Source organism: Mastomys coucha, chromosome X (assembly GCF_008632895.1).
Source record: "Mastomys coucha isolate ucsf_1 chromosome X, UCSF_Mcou_1, whole genome shotgun sequence".
In the NCBI taxonomy this organism is placed as follows: domain Eukaryota; kingdom Metazoa; phylum Chordata; class Mammalia; order Rodentia; family Muridae; genus Mastomys; species Mastomys coucha.
Genome location: NC_045030.1, coordinates 154,064,012 through 154,084,550, shown reverse-complemented (window position 1 = coordinate 154,084,550; position 20,539 = coordinate 154,064,012). Strand labels below are relative to the sequence as shown.

General features: G+C 37.8%; 1 protein-coding gene across 4 annotated transcripts in view; it reads left to right on the top strand.

Annotated features, from left to right (window-relative positions):
* Positions 1-20,539, top strand: part of Ppef1 (protein phosphatase with EF-hand domain 1) — a 111,652-nt gene that overhangs the window by 9,927 nt on the left and 81,186 nt on the right. Inside the window, exons 2-4 of one of the 4 annotated variants that reach the window (XM_031376735.1) lie at positions 4,608-4,706; positions 13,723-13,884; positions 15,353-15,424. The exons of 1 other annotated variant lie outside the window; for it this stretch is intronic. In XM_031376735.1, coding sequence (XP_031232595.1) covers positions 13,839-13,884; positions 15,353-15,424 — 118 coding nt within the window. In that variant the 5' untranslated portion in view covers positions 4,608-4,706; positions 13,723-13,838. The remainder of the gene's footprint in view (positions 1-4,607; positions 4,707-13,722; positions 13,885-15,352; positions 15,425-20,539) is intronic. 2 more of the 4 variants (XM_031376733.1, XM_031376739.1) reach the window with 2 other exon arrangements.

The following is a 20,539-nucleotide window of genomic DNA, read 5'->3' as shown; positions in this document are numbered from 1 at the left end:
TGCTGGAATAATAGGGAATAATAGGTGTGTGTCACGGAGCCTGGTTCACTCTCAAGTTAAAATGATATCATTGCTTGATGGACTAATTGCTACTAGTGATTTACTTTCAGATCTTGAAAGATATCATTCCTTGTTTTCTGGATTTGGGGTTTTGTGATGAAAGGCCAGATATTTCTCTGATAGGTTTGCTTTTCTGAGTTTATGCTTTTCTTTTGTGGCTTTTAACAGTTTTTGTTGTGTTATTTTGGCATTATGACAATAAATATGTTATAGATAGTGTGTTTATTGGAGAAGGAATCTCAATTGAGAAATACCTCCATAGAACTGGTTTGTAAGCAAGTCTCTGGTGGATATTTTCTAGAATAATGATTGATGTGGGATGGGCCAGCTCACTGTGGGTGTTACCAGCCCTCAGCAAGTGATACTGAGTTGTATAAGCAGAATAAATAAACTATGAAAAGCTAGCAAATAAGCAGCAGCCCTCCATGGCCTCTGGATCTGCCACTGCCTCCAGGTTTTCCTTGAGTTCCTGGCCTGACTTCCTTCTATGATAGACTGCAATGTCAAACAGACAGTAAGTGGAAACATATCCCATCCTCTTCTCGTTGCTTTTGGTCATAGTGTTTTATCACAATAGAAACCCAGTTAGGGTTCTACATGTCTCCTGTGCTTGATAGCCATAGAGTTAGAAAGTTTTATATGATGATTTCATTGAATAGATTATCTAGTCCTTTAGCTTTTTTAAAAAAGATTTATTTATTATTATAAATAACTACACTGTAGCTGACTTCAGACCCACCAGAAGAGGGCATCAGATCTCATTATGGGTGGTTGTGAGCCACCATGTGATTGCTGGGATTTGAACTCAGGACCTTCGAAAGGGCAGTCTGTGCTCTTACCCACTGAGGCATTTTGCCAGCCCATCCTTTAGCCTTATCTGTTTCTTTTACTTTTTTTTTGTTTCTTTTTTTTCCTACTTCATACTTAATGGATTCTTAGGTCTGGCTTCTTTCTCATGTCCTAGAGTTCTTGACTGTTGTAGGCAGTTTATTTTTCTTTATTGAAGTATTAATGTAATACTTCTCAGCCATTCTCTGCTCTATCTCTATGCTTTTTGATAGTGATGCTTCCCACTCAAATTTTGTTTGACTTTTTAATTTTTATTATTATCTACTTTCAATCTTTTTTGCCTTGTTGAAATTTTCATTACTGTTTTTCTCTTTTTCTTTTGTTACTTATAGTTTCTTTTTCCTGGTATCTTAGTTATTTTGTTATTAATGTGATAAAATACAACTAAGAAAACATATAAAAGAAAACATAATCAGGCTTACAAATTCAGAAATTTATACCTCATGATGGCAAACCAAAAGAAGGGCAGCAGGAACAGATGAGAACTCACACCTTGATCCACAAACAGAAAGCAGAAAAAGAATACTGGGAATTGAGCCAGTCCTTGGAAATCTCAAAGCCCAATCCCAGAGACATATCTCCTTCAACAAAGCCATATATCTTTCTTCCCAAAGGAGTCTATGGGGGTCATTTTAATGCAAACCACCACATTTGCTGATTTACTCATCCATGTCTTGAATTGACTTCATTACCTCATCTAGTTATTTGTTTCCTTTTTGAAACAGTTTTTTTCTAACAGTCTTTCCCTATTACTTTGTCCTGGAATTCATTATTTAGACCAGGTGGCCTCAAACTCATATAGATCTGCCTGCCTCTGCTTCCTAAGCTCTGAGGTTAAAGGTATATGCCACCACACTCAGCATCATTGATTGATTACTAAAAACAGACTTTTAATGTTGTGTTCAGTATGTCAATTATCTCAGTACCTTTGCATTCAATAACGATTTTTTTGGGGAGATGTTAGGCTGCATACTTTTTCTTATTGTATTCTTATTGTGTTGATATTTATGCATGTCTTGGTTTGGATATTTTATCCAGCTTTCTTTGGAAATAGTACTAGTGAAAAGCCTAGAAATTTCTTTTTTCCTCCCATTATTGAGATTAGATCTAGATACTGATGAAGACCAAGGAAACATTCTACCCATGAGTTATATCACCAGCCATCTTGAGACAGGATCTCAGTAAGTTGCCTAGGTTAGCCTTCAGCTCACTTTGTAGGCCCCACAGACTTTGACCTTGTGATCCTCTTACTGCAGCCTACAAAAATTGCTGGGAATATAGGTTTGTGTCATGAGGCCTGGCTAGCAACCTACTCTTATTGTTTTCAATTAAAATATAATTACATAAGTTTCTTCCTTCCATTTACTCCCTCTAACCCTTCTCACTCCCTCTCCCCAGTTCCTCTCAAATTCATTGCCTCTTTTTCTTTGATTATTTTGTTAGATATGTGTGTGTTCTATACATATATGTATATGTGCATGAAGGAGCAATCTGCAGTGCCACTTGGGGAGAAGATAAACTGCCTTTATATGAGGTTTCTGTGCCCCCCCAGCCTTGAAGAGCTACAGTGGGAGCCATGGGGTAGTTACTCATCTTCACATTCTGTTTCTCAACACTCTTCAGCTACCCTAATTAACCCCGTTGCAATTTCTTGCATCTATTCTTTGCCATCCTGACTCTGCTCATTCACTTGTTGCATGGAGGCAGCTTCTGATCTGTTATCCTAACTTGGAAGTTATTCTATGTTGTTTTTTTTTTTAAATTATATTAAGGGTATATAGCCAATCTAATTCATGGTCCAGAGGCTGGCTGTTAAAATAACTATCTGAGTTCTTTTTCTTCTTTTCTTATTTTCCATGATTAAACAAATAATTATTGAGTACCTCTTGTGTATCCAAGGTTAGGGATGCCAAGAAGACTAGCATGAGTTCTTTCTCTTTGGGTCTAATTTGTAAAAGAACAAATTAGAACACACTTTGGGAAGCTCTGTGATTGGACACGCCCATGGCTTTGCCAGCCAGGAGTCAGGATGACTAATTCCCATTTGGTGATTCAGAAAAGTCTTCACACAGAGGAGGTGACATTTGAACAACTGCATCTAGACATAGCCATCATTAAATCACTGCGGATCAAACAGGCACTTGGCTGGAAAGCTAGCCGTGTAGCTACATGGTCCACAATTTTGGGGGGAGCCTGGGTAATTATGCTATCATTTACAATGTGTGTGGCAGCCTCATCAGATTCCTAGCCTTAGTGTTCCTGCCAGGAAAACCTATATGGATGTAGTGCCTCATAATGAGACTCTCTGGTAAATATTAAATATGCTAATAAAATACAGAAACTTCAAACTGCCTTCCCTATTATTTTTAAAGTGACTCCATTAGATTAAATAGCAAACTACTCGCTATTTTGTTAGATCTCCTGTGGTTCTCAATTGTAGAAGAATATTGGACTAAAGAGCAGTTTGGGTAGGGCTATGAAATGGTTATGGTTAGAGTCCTGTCAATCTGTTGCCAAAGCCTTAAGACAGTTAAGGAGTGAAAACACATGGATGTAACCACCTAGTGAGAGTTTGAGAGAATAATCGCTGGCGGTTAGCTAATAGCCAGCATGTGTCTCTGGGAGTGGTGTCTCCGGGAATATGGGCCTAGGATTGTTCCAGAAGGTAGATGAGCTGCTGTCATTGGCATCAGCTAATGATATTGTTGCTTTGAATTTTCATATGTGCCTCCTTCCTCTTCCTTCTAAAACTCTGCAGAACTACAGATTAACTTTCTGTTTACTTTTTGATAATAAGCAAGCTGAGTTTCTTTCATAGGTAGGCTCTCCCTCAAAGAGTTAACTGAACTGCTGAAACAATATTAGTGTCACACAAAACAGTTTTTAACGTGGGAGTGGGTGGGTGGAGCAGCACCCTCGTGGAGGCAGGGGGAGGGGGTGGAATGGAGGGTTTTCAGAGAGGAAACTGGGAAGGAGGATAACATTTGAAATATAAATAAACAAAATAACAAATTTTTTTTAAAAAAATAGCTTTTAACAGTGTTGTCAAATGCATTTACTTTAAACAGATGCCTTTTTAGTCTTAAGGAATATTTTCCTACTTCGTTCTCCTAATTATACACAAATCATATCATTTCTTACTAAAAATCCCTTCATTTGACCCAAAGGATGATTTTTCTGCCCTTATTTACTGAATTTCTGTTTTCTATTTCATGCTGATGTGGCTTGCTTTTGCAAGCAGCAGTCTGGTCCTGCCTGGATGAAGTATGGTCCCTTTGGAAGCAGTCATGTGACCACTGAGATTGCAGCCCATTACTTGAGCACACTCCTTTATATCCAGGCTGGGTACAGCAGGGTTGTAGAAGACAGCCACACCTTAGAGGCTCTATCAGCTTCTCTAGGATGTGTGTATCCAGTGTGCCTTCCATATTGAAAGGCACAGTAGCTTGGCACTGTTCTAGCTATTGTGAGTTTTCTCTCTCTCTCTCTCTCTCACTCTCTCTCTCTCTCTCTCTCTCTGTGTGTGTGTGTGTGTGTGTGTGTATGTGTGTGTGTGTATGTGTGTGTGTGTGTATGTGTGTGTGTTTATTTAAGCAAAAACTTTCCCTTCAAAGATGTGAAAGATGTGAAATGCAGTCTTGTGTGGGTATGTGTTAGGGGTGTTCCAGACAGTGCCGAAACTACTGTTTTCCTTTCAGACCTCTGAATTCTTTCATACACAAGGCTTTTCTCATCTTTGTTTCTCCCAAACATCTGGAGTGAGGAAAATCTCTTCACTGGCCAAGCAGAAGACACAGGTAATGTTTTTGTTTGTACTTAGGAATTATGAGTCAGCAAAATCATATGCTGTAAACATACCTCATATGGAAAAAAGGAATATGTAGTTCCTAAACTATATTTTATTTCTCAGAATGATTTTCAGCATTGGCATTTGTAAAGCAGGTGACATTGTTTAAAAGGAGTGTGCAGATGACTTTGCACTCGAAAGAGTTGTAGCCTATTCCCAATGAACTTGATATTTGGAAAGAACTCTAAAATTTCCTGGAGTGAGAGCTAAGAAATAAAGACAGTGCTACTTTGAAAAATCCCTCAAGACATGTACCTCATGGAGTGTTTCCCACATTGCTATATGTGATTTCCTATTTAGAATTTTCCCTTTCTCTCCTTTGGCCTCATATAATAGAAGACCGCCACATTTCTGTCTATGTGAAAGAATTGGTACTATTTCCTTGAAGTGGTGAAGAATTTTATCATTTTTGATTCTTATATAGAATGATAGAGCAGATCATGAAAGACCTAGCTAGGCTTTTAGTGGGTAGGCACTTTCCTTCCTTTGTTTTCCAGACATAGTCTGACTCTATAACTCATGCTGGCCTGGAATTTAAAGTGATTCTCTGGAATACAGCGATTACAATGTGAACCACCATGCCCGGTTTAGGCCTATCTCTGCCCACTGCCTGTTGCCTACCATTTCCCATGCTCCCTGCCCACCTATTTGCCATGGTTTATGTATCTCAGACTGGCTTTAAACTTACTGTGTAACTGAGGCTGTTTTCATACTCCAGATCCTCTTGCCTCCACCTCCCAAGTGCCAGGGACATAGGCATGGACCACCAAGTCCGGCTATCATTCTTTAATGCTTCACAAGTGGTTTTAGTTTTGCCACTAATAATCTGTGCCAAGAAATATGCTATTTAGTGAGCTTTACTTTCTTCATAAAACAGAGTGATGATGATGCTACCTCAAAGATATGCTCTAAAAATTCACCAGAATATTATAAATATAACGTACCTACTGGGTGAGTGAATCCCTTCATAAACAGTAGTGATATTAGCTATTATCATTACTGTCAGTATCCTTTCCAATTAGAGTGCCTTGGGGGGGACTAGAGAGCCCATTTCTTTGTGAATCTTCAGTTATCCTAGATTCTTTAGATACCCATGAGGGTTTAGCTTCAGAGAGACTCCAAAGAAAATATTCTGAAGGAAGTGAATTGAGTAAACACAGTGGGTACCTGTCATGTACAACCCTTCCTAATTTTATGCCCATTAAATTGGGTGTTCTTTGTTCAAGCTGGTTTTGGTTTTGGCAAGGTCTTCACTAAGTACTGAGTACAAGCCCATTAGGTATGTGCCATTATTCCCATTATTTTTAACATATAGAAGAATTAAAGAGAAACTGAATTCAAATTCTAGTTTGTCTGACTTCAAAACCAAAGCTCCACTGGGCCAGCATTAAGCACCTAGAAGCAACAATTGTTTATGAGATGCTTTGCCTCAAGAATCCCTTGCTAGGCAGTTTTGGAAAACAATGATCTGCTGAAAGCTTCACAATACTTATTATTTTTTTATTAGATGTTTTCTTTATTTACATGTCATACAATATCTCCTTTCCCAGGTCCTCCTCCAAAAACAAAAAAAAATAAAATAAAACAAAAACAAACCCCTGCTCCCACCCCCTCCTCCTGCTCACGACCCCACCCTACAATACTTATTATTGTTGACAAGTCCTACAATAAGGAACCTGCTCAACACCTACCTCTTCTGAACTTCTCTGATGGTGGGATATTTGCCCCACCTGTAGCTCTAAAATCATAAATGATACAGACAGACAAACTTTGGAAAGCCTGGTGCCAATCCAAGCAGCTGCCTAGTTATATTATAATACTTTTGGATGTATCAACTGATACTTTCTGGCACTTTCCAGTAGTTGATAGAGTTTCCTTATTTTTTTCCTATCTTTTCATTTGGTGGGCTTGAAGAGGAATCACCACATCAGTCTTCTATGCCTCTCTCTTTGTCCATTTAAGACTCCAGACACAGGCAAATGGTATAATATTCTACTGTGGGTAGGAGAGAGTTGGGGAAAGGACATAGTGCAGTCAGCCAGGGATTTTTCTACCCCGCCTATCTCTCTTTAGTATATTTAGGCCACAGATAGCAGGCTAGAGAAACTCTGTTTCAGTAAGTGCCAATAAAAATGCAGGAAAATGAGAGTCTGGTAAGTACCCATCCCTCTTTCTTCCCAGCGAGTGTCTACATATTTCATGGAGAATGAATTATACCTTCCTGCCAGATTCCCATTATGGTGGCAAGGAGGGACTTGACCACAGGGGACTGACTTTGGGTTCCAGATTTCACTTCTGTAGAGCCAGAGAAAGCCAACACCTTTAGAAAAAGCTAACCTTCTGACATGGGGAGCCACATAGCTAAAATCAAAAATTTTGTCAGAAGTGGACTCATGGTCAGGGTAGCTGAGCCAAGGTGTGTGTGGGTGATGAATGGAGATACACTCTGCAATAAGGGTAATAGGAAGAATGAGTTAAGAACAAGGAGGAGGCTGGGCTGCAAAGCTCACAGAGCTGGAGGTAAAGCGGACTCCAGGGACTATCTTTTGTTCTTTCCACATATTTTCAGCTTTGCCATTAGAGTGGAAAGGGTGAAAAGAATGAAGACTAGCTAGCACCCCTGTCCTCCAGACCTCCCCCAAATACATAGGACAAACCTTCTAGTAGATTGCCAATGAGTACCTGATGACTCACTGGTTCGTGTTTGCTGTTTAAAGCCATCCTTTATATGATCCTAGAGAAAATTTCGTGATACAAGATGCCCTCCTAAGTGTGTATGTAGATCCCCTCACCCAGGGCATTTGTGGGGCTTTGCGAAGCCCTGAGAAATCCCCACCCCCTTGAAGCTCAGAGCCTCTGTGGGAATCTGTTCTTCAGACTTCATTAGTGCACTATGTGTTCGGCTAATGCTGACAGAGGGTGGGGATAGAAGCTTAGGCTTTACTAAGGAGTGGGAAATCTCTAAATCACCTTTATCAGCTTTGTAGTCAGAGGTGTCCTTAAATGCACACGGACATGGCTCACAAATCGCTTCCCTCTCTGCTTCAAGGTGTAGGTTGGGCAGCTTGAGACAGTGGTTCCAATCTTTAACCAGCTCATGTTTTGGTGACCACTAAACAGAACTCTTTGTTTCTGTATTCCTCCTCCCTTCTTTTTTTCCTTTGTCCATTAATAGAGAGAGAATAATGGATTTTAAATAATTTAATAATTAATAGCAGAAAATTCTAATAGTCAATTACCGTTTCTGACAACCAAATAATTCTAGAACAATTACCATTTCGTTTCATCGTGATTTTAAAATATACTTTAACAAAGGATAGATAAGCACTACTCACTTCTACTTTAATAAAAAGGCTTTTATACTATCAAAATAGCACATGTCTGTATATAAAATGATGTAATAATAATGATTTTTAGTAATTAATTTTTAAGAAACCATGGCTTAGAAATATTACTTTCTTATTTTTTCAGCATGTATCAAACATGGTCTATTTGAATACACTGTACAGGTTCCTGAGATTCATGAGGAAAGTTATGAGCATCAAGCTCACAGTGTAACAGAAATGAACTAAAGTTTCGTGGTTTTTAAATTCCCAGTGAAATGTGTTTTGTTTTTGAGACAAGCTCTTCCTATGTATTTTAGGATGGCCCCAAAGTCTTATTTTTACAAATTAATGAAATTTCTTCTTTTACAAGTTATTTTTAAAAAGATTTATTGCATTTAATTATTTTGTGTAAATGTGTGGTACCTGTTACAACATGTAGATGGAGGTCAGGATACAATATTGTGAAATTAGTTTTTTTCTCCCATTGTGTGGGTCCCAGGGATTGAACTTAGGCCATCAGGTGGCAAATGCCTTTACCCTTTGTGCCATCTTGCCAGTCTTGCCACTTTTTTCTACAGTTTCATTCATGCATGTAATACATCCTGATTACTCTCATCCTCACTCTTTCTTACCACCTTCCCACCCCTGTAAACGACTTTCTCCCTATTGGTCCCTTTCTCATGTCTATGTCTTTTTATTTTCTTTTGTGACCAACTTAGCCAGGGCCATTGTTAGTATACCTTTGCATGGAACTTTCTAATGAAGCCTGATGGGTTTACTGGAGAGTACCAACTAAAGAAAATGACTGACCTCATCCAGAATCCTTCAGTAGCTTTCAGTATTGGGGGATAGGACCCTGTGTGCCCATCCTCCATCTGTGACTGGGTATTGACAGGTTTAGTTCTATCCAGTACCACAAACTCTTGAATGCTGAGAGTATAGGCATGTGTGACTGTGCCCAGTTTTCTAATAAATCTTGCATATGTAATTTTCTTATGTGATGAATTAGCTTTAAGGAGGCTGAGAACCAATTATCTTTGGAGAGACATTGCTTTATTTATTTAAACTATACCACTTCCTGTTATCCAGTATTTTTTGCCTACTCCTTAAAATTTTAAAACTTTTTTATGTGCATGTGTGCTTTGCCTACATGTATGTTTGTGCACCATGTGTGTGCCTGGTACCTGTGGAGGACAAAAAAGGGCATTAAATTCCCAGGTACTGAAGTTAAAGATGATTGTGAGCCAACATGTGGGTGCTGGGAATAGAGCCAGAATACTCTGGTGGAGCAGGCAGTGCACTTAACAGTGGAGCCATCTCTCCACCCCCTCAAGGCCCTACTCTTATAATTTATAAAACTGGATGGAAGAAGTAGCATACTGATAGAGCAAGACCCAAGGAAACATGGATACTATGGGAAGATAGTATTTTTTTTTTTTGACCTGGAATATGTGAACTCTCTGCATCAATGTTTTCTTTCTTTTCTTTTCTTTCTTTCTTTTTTTTTTTGTTTTTCGAGACAGGGTTTCTCTGTAGCCCCGGCTGTCCTGGAACTCACTCTGTAGACCAGGCTGGTCTCGAACTCAGAAATCTGCCTGCCTCTGCCTCCCAAGTGCTGGGATCAAAGGCGTGTGCCACCACTGCCCGGCTGCATCAATGTTTTCTAAAGGGTAAACTTTATTTCATTTTACAGTTTTGGGTATTGAACCTGAGGTTTTTGGACATGCTAGGAAAGAGCTCTACCCCTCAGCTACACTCCCCGCCCCCCAGCCCATAGTCATCTTTCAACGAAGATTCCAAGACCCCAGGTTTAAAGAGATGTCTGTTTTTATTGATACAGCCTAGGAATCTGCATTTTCCCCCATTGGAAAGCACTGACTTGGGGGCTGCTGATTTGTCTGCAATAATTACTTCTTGGGGGGGTCAAAGAACTTGCTCTCCCATAGCTATGCCACAAATGGCCTTTGAGAAATTCCTAAGAGTGTAAATGGTGCTCTAATTTTAAAAAGTGAGAAAGATACCCCAAACTACAGGTTTGTAGTTGTGACTGAAAAAAAATCAGTTTCAAATAGAAGGGCTAAACAGCATTGCTAGAAAACTGATTGCTGGGTACCATCATGCGTTTGCTAACATGTTCTCTAGTAGAGACTGTCAAACTTTGTGGCTATTAGAATTTTTTGGAAAATTTTAACAGCATCTTTTTAGTCTACTGTACTATTTTACTATTTGTGTGTATACATGAATGTGAGTGTGCAACTAAGGTGTGTATGTTCATGTATATGTAAGTGCACTGTATGTGCTGTGTAAGCCAAAGATTAACTTTGTGTATTGTTTCTCAGAAGCTGTCCACATTTGTTATTTTGTTGTTGTTGTGTTTTTGTTTTGTTTTGAGACATGGTCTCTCATAGGCCTAGAAATCTTTGGTTAGGCCATGCTGGCTAGTCATAGGGATCTGTCCAGTTTTTGCTTCTTCATTGCTTGCATTATAAGTGTGCACTACCGTGCCTGTTTTGTTTTGTTTGTTTGCTTGGTTTTGTTTTGATTTTGTTGCATTGTTTTTTAACTTGGTACTGGAGATGAGACTCGGATTTCTTATGCTTTTACAGCAAAAACATTACTTACTGAGCCATCCTGGTAGTCCCCACATCTGATGCTTAGTTACCATCGAGTAACAATGATAGGAGAGTCTCAAGGGGTAGGACTTGGGCATCAGTCTTTTTTAAACTCCCATAGACTCTGATTTAATGGTTCAAGCTGAGCACTGGGAGTTTTAAAAAGTTCCTCAGATAATTCTAATTACTAACTAAATTTGACAACTATTGGTCTATATGACAGTAAACAAGTTGCTTAGTTTCCTTCTGTCTGTATACATATTAATTTTAAAGGTCTTTCACACTTTTAAATGTTTGTAATTTCCTTTATTCAAATCTTGCCAAACTGACTGTTTTCCTCCCTCCCAAGACCTCTTCCTCATCTCCTCTTCTTTCTCCTCCCTTACCTCCTGAACAAATGTGTTTTGGCTTATAGATTGTGACTATAGTGGATCTATGGTGATCCTGAAAAATGAAATGGAGTGTCACAAGGTTTGTTCTGCCTTTAAACTTGAGTTCATTAACATTTTTATCCATGTGTTGTTTGACAACCTTTTTCCTTGGGAGACAACACACATCTACTCACCCCAGACAGAAAACCCCAACCAAAGTATGGATACCACCAACATGCAACTTGATAAGCCAATGAGTTTAAGTAGGGTGGATTACTTACACAAGTATGGGTGAGGAGTTACAGCGGCAGAAATGACTCAAAGACAGCTACATCACCAAAGCCATCCCCAGCATGGGTGACAGACAACTCACAAAATCTGGAAACCTAGAGAGTATTGCACAGCCTGCAGGCAGCTCAGCAGGTTGAAGAGAGTCCCTTCCAAGTGACTCAGTTGGTCTAAATCTCTTTCAGGAAGCTTAGCTGGTTTCTGCTTTTTCCAGGCAGCTGCTCTAGTCTCAGAGTCTTTTTTATAGTTTGGCTCCTCTGATAGTGAATTGCTTATCTGAGAGTGACTCTCAGTAGTCTTTATTGCTTACTCTAGCAGGGAGAGGCCTAGTGAGTTTCAGGGACTTCCTGAAGCTATTTTGAGTTCTTATCAGAATAACTGATTATTAAGGTTATTTTTGATTAAAAATAATACCTTTCTGCTTAAAGAGCTTCCTTGCAGGATAGAATATTTTAATATTTAAACTATTATACAACAATTTGATTTAGTAAACATACAAAAGGGGATCTGAGAATCACAGATTCATAAATTTGAGAGAGGTCTTGGGTCTCGGTTTTGTTTTTGTTGTTTGTTTTTAGTTTAGTTTAGTTTTTTTTTTTTGTAAGAAGGTCCCTTCTTAGTGATTCTAAGGAATATAGCCAAAAATTTCACTTTCATTTGGTTTTGGCATAATTCAATGTTTTTGTCTTATAGCCAGCCTGTAATTTGTGGTTAAAAGCCTAGATAGAGTTAATTACTTTCATCTTTGAGCCAAAGCAACTGAATTATGTTAGCTCCATTGGTAGAGTGCCTGCCTCACATACTTGATGCCTCTAGCACTGCATAAACTGGGTAGTACATATCTGTTATCGTAGCACGTGTAAAGTGGAAGCAGAGGATTAAGAGTCAAGGTCATCCTTGCATGGTTGTTTAGGGAATTTGAGGCCAGCCTGGGCCACATAAGACTCAGTCCCAAAATGAAACAACAAAACTCAACAAGCAAAAACAAAACCACTAACAGAAAAGAAATCCACAAAAGAAATTCCCATCCAATTTGAAATAACCCAGTGTTTAAGGGTTAATTAACTTAATATATGATGAAATCAGTTCTTATCAGAATAACTGATTGTTAAGGTTATTATTGATTAAAAATAATCAATTATTACTTAACCAATTATTATTGATTTTTATTTAGTTAAAATTTATTTATTTAATAAATTTAGAGCAGTAGTTCTCAATCTGTGGGTCAAGACCCCTTTAGCAAATGTCTGTCTCCAAAAATATTTATAACACGTTTCATACCAGTAGCAAAATTACAGTTATGAAGTAGCAATGGAAATAGTTTTATGGTTGGGGGATGTCACCACAACATGAGGGGGGCTGTATTAAATAGTCCTAACATTTGAAAGGTTGAGAACCACTGACTTAGAGTATCAGACATGCCAAGCACATGCTATATTCTCTTGGGCTACACCCCTAGTCTGATCATTTCAATGTTTCCTTTCTTTAGCTAAGTTGAAATTTTTAATGCTTTTCATGTAGAAGAAAAATACAGTTGTTCTCTGTGTTCTTATCCATAAATGTAAATAGGCCATCTGAAACTATCACAAAATAAAAGACATACCCCCCCCCCCGCCCAGTGACCAATGAGAGCATGAGATGACGAGATGGTGTGTTGCCCAGAGAAACCCTGTTGCAAACCATCAGGTGCTTCTAAAGGCACCGAACTGGCAGCCTTGTCTGAAGGACATAGTAAGTGTGAAGGGAGACATCAAGGCTTTGGAGCAGCCACTGCCACATTTAGAAGCTTAATTAAGGACACCTTCAAATTATGATTTGTAAGTTTTAGGGGAGGCCCTGAGCCCCCTCTATTTTGTAAGGAAGCCCCTTCCTTACTGATTCTAAGGAAAGTTGCCAAATACTCACTTTGATTTGAATTTTGGCATAGCTAAATGTATTGTTTTTGTCTCATAGTCAGCCTCCAATTTGTGCTTAAAAGCCTAGATAGAGTTAATTACTTTCAGTTTTGAAGCCAAAACAACTGAATTATGTTAGCTCTTTCATATTCCATCCCCTGTGTTTTAATTATAAAATTATATACTTTTACATTTCAATGTTGCTTTTCATTTTTAGTGCTTGATTTTATACAAAGCTTGAGCTGACCTAGAGATGGGAAGCTATCATTTTGGTGTGGCAACAAAAACTATCTATAGTTGTTTTGTGGCTGTTCCTGTGGTCTGGAAAATAAACAAGGACCAGATTATATGTGATCACTTTCACATCACATGATGAACGGCAATTCAGAAGCATAAACTGAATCCTGCTGGGCAGACCCTTAGCTACCATGTTGTTAACTGGTGCTTTCCCTCCCTCCTCTGTCTTCTACATAGTATCTATGGACTGAAGGGAATCAGTTGAGTGGCTTCTTGAAGCACAAAGGGAGGGACTTCACACTCTCACTTGGACCCAGAAGTTGAATTTGTAAGCATAATATATTTTAGAAGTCATGGGCTGTGGCACTTCTTCAAAAAAGGGCAACACATCTGAGAAAGGTGAGTACTGGGGACAAACCTGTTTTTATGAATGAAAATAAGGGATTAAGCTAGACTCACACTCCTTGTTTCTTGTTTACTCCCATTGTTCTCAAGCTGCCCTGTGTGATTCAGAAACATCATTATGTAGACTGAAGGTGAAATATTGGGGGAACATGGGAAAGTGCCTGTAGAAAGATGCAACTTTGAGTTTATGGTGTCACACAAAGTAGTATCTAAGAGAGATGTTTGATTTGGTTTCAGTTAAAATATTCCAGTATAAAGTATCCATTTGTAACTCAGTGACAGGAAACCAAAAAAGACAATGGAATTTATATCTACTTCTTCTATAGTCATGTAATAGGTATACCACACATATGTGACATTTAGTGATGCCAGCGAATTTTATTAGATTTCATAACTCGATGACATTTTAAAAATACCTATTCAACACAGAACTTCATGAGATTTGCTTTATGACTTAAAAATAATTCAGTGAGAATGCCAGGTAGATAATATGATTCCAAACGAAATGTACTGCTCCTGCATAGATCCCCTACCTACGTCTACCTCCAAACAGAGACTTAAATGCTCTCTTTGTTTATTTTACATTTCCACAGCTACTAAAATCTAGCTGAAACTTGCTTGCATGTTGAAGGCACCTAGCTTCTACAAGCAAACTAAAATAACAAGCTGGGACAATTATATGAACCCTTTGCTCCTGAGCTCCATTTTTTTTTTTTTTTTTTTTTTTTTTTTTTTTTTTTTTGTCTAATTAGATTATGGGTATCTTCATTGGGTTTTATTCTGTATTTCGGTTCAGAGTTTCCCCAGGCTTATGGTAGAGATTTTAGGGTAGAGTATCCTATATTAGTTAGTTGAGGGTATTTTTCTTTAGGATCAATTATTGTTCCTCTCAGCTAAATTGTGGTAAGCATGCAGGCTAATTTCTGAAAGTAGGAAGGAGCATGACAGGTACACCGACTGTTTGGAATCTATAAGTATGTCACAACCTAATTCCATAGTAGTCACTTGTTAACATAGATAGGGGGATTGATTTACCTTATTTGTTTTTATAAAATGAGTAAACAAATAAAGGGCCACACGTTAAGGACACCTTTCTATGCACATAATGTAATTTGCCATATTTATCTGTATTTGGCTCACAGTCTCCTTTGCATCACTCTCCCCTGCCCAGCCCTTTACATTTTGTCAAATTTCTTAGGCTTTATAAACCACTAAGCTCAGGCTGGAGAGGTGGTCCAGCACTCTAGCAGAGGATCTGAGTTTGGTTCCCAGCACCCATATGGTGGCTCACAACAACCTGAAACTCCAGTTCCAGGAGAAATGGTGGTCTCTTCTAGACACCCCAGGCACTACAGACATTCATATACATAAAGTAAAAATTAACAAATCTTTTCAAAAGGTCATATATTTAAGGGCTAAAGAGATAGTTCAGTGATTTTAAGAGCACTTGTTGCTCTTACAGTGTGCACAGACCTGGTTTCCAGTACCCAGTTGGTGACTTCAGCACTCATATTGGAAAATCAACAGGACCTTAGTAAGTCCTAGCTTTTTAAATTGATTTTCACCTTCTATAATGTTATTCATAAATGGAAATATTAGCTTAGACTTAATAGTTTAAATAATTTATTGAGATAAGATTCACATAACATGAAATTAACCATCAAAGTAAACAACTCAACAGCATTTAGTCTATTTACACTTGTGTACAACTAGACCCTTGTCTAGTTCCAAAATATTTCTGTGACTCCAAAGTAAAACCCCAATCATTTTTTATCTCCTGTAAATTCAAAACAAGAGTTAATTCATGATCTGTCTCTATGAATTTATCTATTCCAGACATTTGTTTCAATGGAACCATATACTATGTAGCCTTGTGTTTAGCTTCATTCTTATAGCATTTATCAGTATTATATTCCTTTTTATTGTTGAGTAATAGTTCATGTGAGAACAGGCCACTTTATGTTTATCCCATTTATTAATTAGTAGATATTAGGTTATAGGTTGTTTCTACTTTTCTCCATTTTTTTACTATTATGAGCAATGCTTCTATGAACATTCATATATAAATTATTCTGTAAACATAGACTTTCAGTTTTCTAGGCAATATAACAATGAGTAGAATTTCTGGGTCATATAATAGCTCTATGCTTAACACTTTGAGAAACTTCTAAACTACTTCCTCAAAGTGACTATACCATTAGGTGTTCTGACCAGCAATACGTTGGTATTACAATTTTTCAAAATCTTCGGCTACAGTTTTTAATTGTCTTTTTATCATAACCATCCAAGTGGGTATTCTGAAGCATCTCATTGTGTTTTTATTTGTACTTGCCTAGTGACTAATAATTTGGGGCTTCTTTTCATGTGTTTATTGATGATTTGTACCAGTCTCTTTAGAGTAAGTATCCATTAAGATCATTCATACCCCCACTTTTTTGAGACAGAATGTTACTAGGGAGCCCATGAGGCTTGTAACTTGCTATGTAGCATAGATACTTTCAAAGTAGTAATCCTTCTGTTACTGCCACATGAGTGCTGGAATCACAGGCATGTGCTACCATGTCAAACCACCCAGTTTAAAAATTGTTATCTTTATACTATTTTGTTGGAAGTTATTTATGTCTATATACAAATTTCTTATCAAATATATAATTTGGAAAGCAGCTAAGCTATGCTTACCAATGTATACTCACCTATCACTCAAATATATAGTTTGCAAGTATTTCTTCTTACTCAATGACTTGTCTTCCATTTTTGTTGTTGTTTTTGAGGTGGTCTCCTATAGTTTGGGATGGGCTTGAACTCACTATGTAGTTGAGGATGACCTTGAATTCCTGCTCCCCCTGCCTCTACATCCCAAGCATGTACCACCCTGTCAGGTTTAAGGCATGGTCCAAGCTGGCCTTGAACTATCTATCATTCTGCCTTATATTTTCTTTTAGCACTTGCTTAATAACATGAGTTGTTTTTTTTTTTTAACTTTCTTTTTCTTCTCTTCTTCATCCTCCTTCTCCCACTCTTCTTTGGAATTGGGAGATAATATAGTATTTTGATTCATTTAGTTTGTGAACCAATAAGTTTAGTTTGGGTAACTTACTGAAGCATGGGTGAAGGGTCATTTGCAGGAGCATGGACAATCGATCAGTGGCTACACTACTGAAGAATATCTCCCTCCTCCTGCAACTGTTAACTGTCTACAGACGCCAGGGATGGGCCAGAACTCCTGAACCCTTCCTGTCTTTAAATTTCTTTACTATGCAGTTAAAAATATAATAAAACACAGCAAGTCTTCTAGCTGCCATCTAAATTAACTGTCACCCTTGTGAGTTTAGTGGTGTTATCTGGGAGACACAGGTTTATATTTCCTGGTGGGAAGGTGTGTGTGTGTGTGTGTGTGTGTGTGTGTGTGTGTGTGTGTGTGTGTGTGCATGAAGGGGAGGGAGAGAAATCTGTGTTTTTCAAGGGTATCTTTGAAATCTTTTGGATTTTAATATAAGTGCAATACCAGAAAGTCCAAATGAACTGTTATGAATTAAAGAAAATAGGACCCAATAAAGGCTCAATTTTTAAAACCCCAGAGTTGGTGTGAAGTAGTGTAGCTCTACTGCTTCTTGAACTACCTCATCCTGTAGAGCAGCAGTTCTCAACCCATGGGTCTCACAACTACTTTGGGAGTCGCGTATCAAATAGCCTGCATGTCAGATAGATATTTAGATTACAATTCACAACACTATCAACATTGCAGTTATGAAGTTATTCCCGTGTAGGGGAAGGCCAGGGCGGGAGGCTAGGGATGAGTGGGTAGTGGAGCACCCTCATAGAGGCAGGAGGAGGGGTGATTGGGATAGGGGGTTTCCAAAGGGGAGACCTGGAAAGGGGAAAACATTTGAAATGTAAATAAAGAAAATATCCAATAAAAAATTAAAAAAAAAGTGTTTTTTGCAATGAAAAAGTTTTCAATTTTGGCAAAGTCTAGCTTATTTTTAACTTTTCTTTTGCTTTTGTTGTTACCTTCTATAATTTTAATAATTGTTATCAATCTAAGAAGATTTATGCTCATACTTAACCTGTAAAGTTTTTGTAGTTTTAGTTCTTATATTTATTTATTTATTTATATCTATTTTAAGTTATTTTCAAATATATGAGGTTTGGGTAACATTTGTTGAAAAGACTATTTTTATTTAGCATCTTGACAGTATCATAAAATCAATTAACTTGAGGACTGGGGCTTGTGGTAGACTGCCTCAAATGTGTGAAAGTCTGGGGTTCTATTCCTAGCACTATAAAAAACAAACAAACAAAACAACAACAACAACAAAAACCTGATGATTTAGTGTAGTTCAGTTGGGAGAATGTCTGTGTAGCATGCACAAAGTCCTGGTTTTGATCTGGAGGTACTCACCCATAATCCTAGCACTTGGGAGACAGAGACTGGAGGATCAGAAATTCAAGGTAGGTATTATATGTAATTTTTTCTTTTGACTTTATTATAAAATGTATATTTTCTGATTACTATCATGAGCTATAAAGCAAAAAAATCAATATCTGATATTCCCCCAAACAATAAATTTTTAAGATTCATTGGGGCAAAAAAAATTCAAGGTCATCCTAGGCTACAGAGCAATTTTGAGGCTAGCCTGTTCTATATGAAACCTATCTCTTAGACTTTGGTTCTCTTTTACAAGATTGCTCTAGGTATTTTTGGGCCTTTTGCATTTTCGTAAAGATTTTATGGTTAATTTGTAGATTTATTTAAAGATCCACATGTAGTGGATAGGGGGTTTATACTGAATGTATTTGGGCAATATTGCCAGCCCAACAATTGAATCATGAGATCTTATAGTATGTCTTTCCATTTATAGTCATAGTATTTTATTATTTTGGATGCTACTATAAATCAGATTCTTTTCTTAACAGTTTTAAAATGTTCATTACAAATGTCTGAAATGATTTTTGTATCCCCCAGTTTTTTCTAACTTGAGCTCTAGTCATGAAGAGCTAATTATTTAAATATTTTTTATAAATCATGTCATCTGCAAGTAGGATTAGTTTTTCTTCTCTCTTTTGAATGCTTTTCACTTTACTTTATTGCTTCATTATGCTAGCCAGATACTTTGCTTAAATACTGTACAGAATGAGAGAGTAAATTTCCTTGTACTGTTCAGTCTTTATTGTCAACATGACCAGATTTAAAATCACTTGAACATACTTTCTGTGTTTGTCTGCATGGGCATTTCCAAAAGGATTATCTAATGGGAGAAGACCCATTTTGAATATGGGGGGCACCATCCCATGGGTTGGTTATTGGATGAAATATGTCAGTTGAATTAAAATTTTTTCATACAATATATTTTGATCATGTTTCCCCCCCAACTCTTCACAGATCCTTCCCACCTCCCCACCCACACAACTTAATGTGCTGGTCTTCTCTCTCTCTCTCTCTCTCTCTCTCTCTCTCTCTCTCTCTCTCTCTCTCTCTAATATGCCTGTCTTTATAAGTGACTTGGTCTTTTTCTCTTGCAGTGTTTCTATTCTTTTTTGCTCTGTATATGTAATGTTTTGATTATTATATGCCATGGGGGGATTTTGTTTATTGTGCAGTCTATTTGGTGTTCTGTATGCTTCTTGTACCTTGCTAGGCAACTCTGTTTTTTTAGGTTAGAGAAATTTTCTTCTATCATTTTGTTAAAAATACTTTCTGTACCTTTGACCTGGTTTCTTCTCCTTCCTCTATACCTATCATTTGTATGTTTTTTTCATAGTGTACTAGATTTCCTGAAAGTTTTTTCCCCTCTTTTCTTTTAGATTTAACATTTTCTTCCATTGAGCTACTATTTCTTTTACCTCATCTTCAAGTCTTGTAATATATTGGTATTTTAGTTTTGAGTTTTCTTTAGTGATTCTATTACCTTGTTAAATTCTACTTTCATGGCTTGAAGTGTTTTTTTATCATTTTATTCAATTGTTTGTGTTTTCATGAAGGCATGTATTTAAATCCTCTTTAAGGTCTGAATATATTATGCTGAAGTCCCTTGTCTTGTGCTTCAGCTAAATTGCTTTTCTCAGGGTCTATTGCAATAGTGTTGCTGGCTTCTGGAAGAGGCACAATGGCTTGGCCATTCATGTTCATGGTTTTGTGCTGGGATCTAAGGCATCTGGGGTTATGATGCTAGACATGTTCCTTGGTATAGATATCTGGTCTTGTCTTTGGTGCATGGCTGTTCTGTTCTTTGCTTGCTGTTGCCCACTCTGAGTCTTAGACAAGTTCTGTGTCTGTGGAGTCCCTGATAGAGTGTTTCTCAGTGTTAGTGGGTAACAAAGCAGTGGAGATGGGCTAGAAGGGAAGACTTGGTGGTCTAAAGGGGAAAGCTAGGGAAATCCACAGCCTGCACTAAGATGTAACATCTCCATGGTATGTTGGTAGTGTGGGAAGAAAGCTGGAAAGGGGATAAGTATTAAGACTTTCATTGAATTTAAAAGCTTAAATAATACTTTAATGCCACAGGCCGGCCGATCTAGGCCTCCCTCAACCCGCGGGAGAAACGGGGGTCCTAGTCAGGTTGACAAGGCGTAGGTGAAGAAATGATGACAGAGACAACACATGAAGTACAGGATCTGAATGTATTTCTTAAAAATGGCATCAGACTTT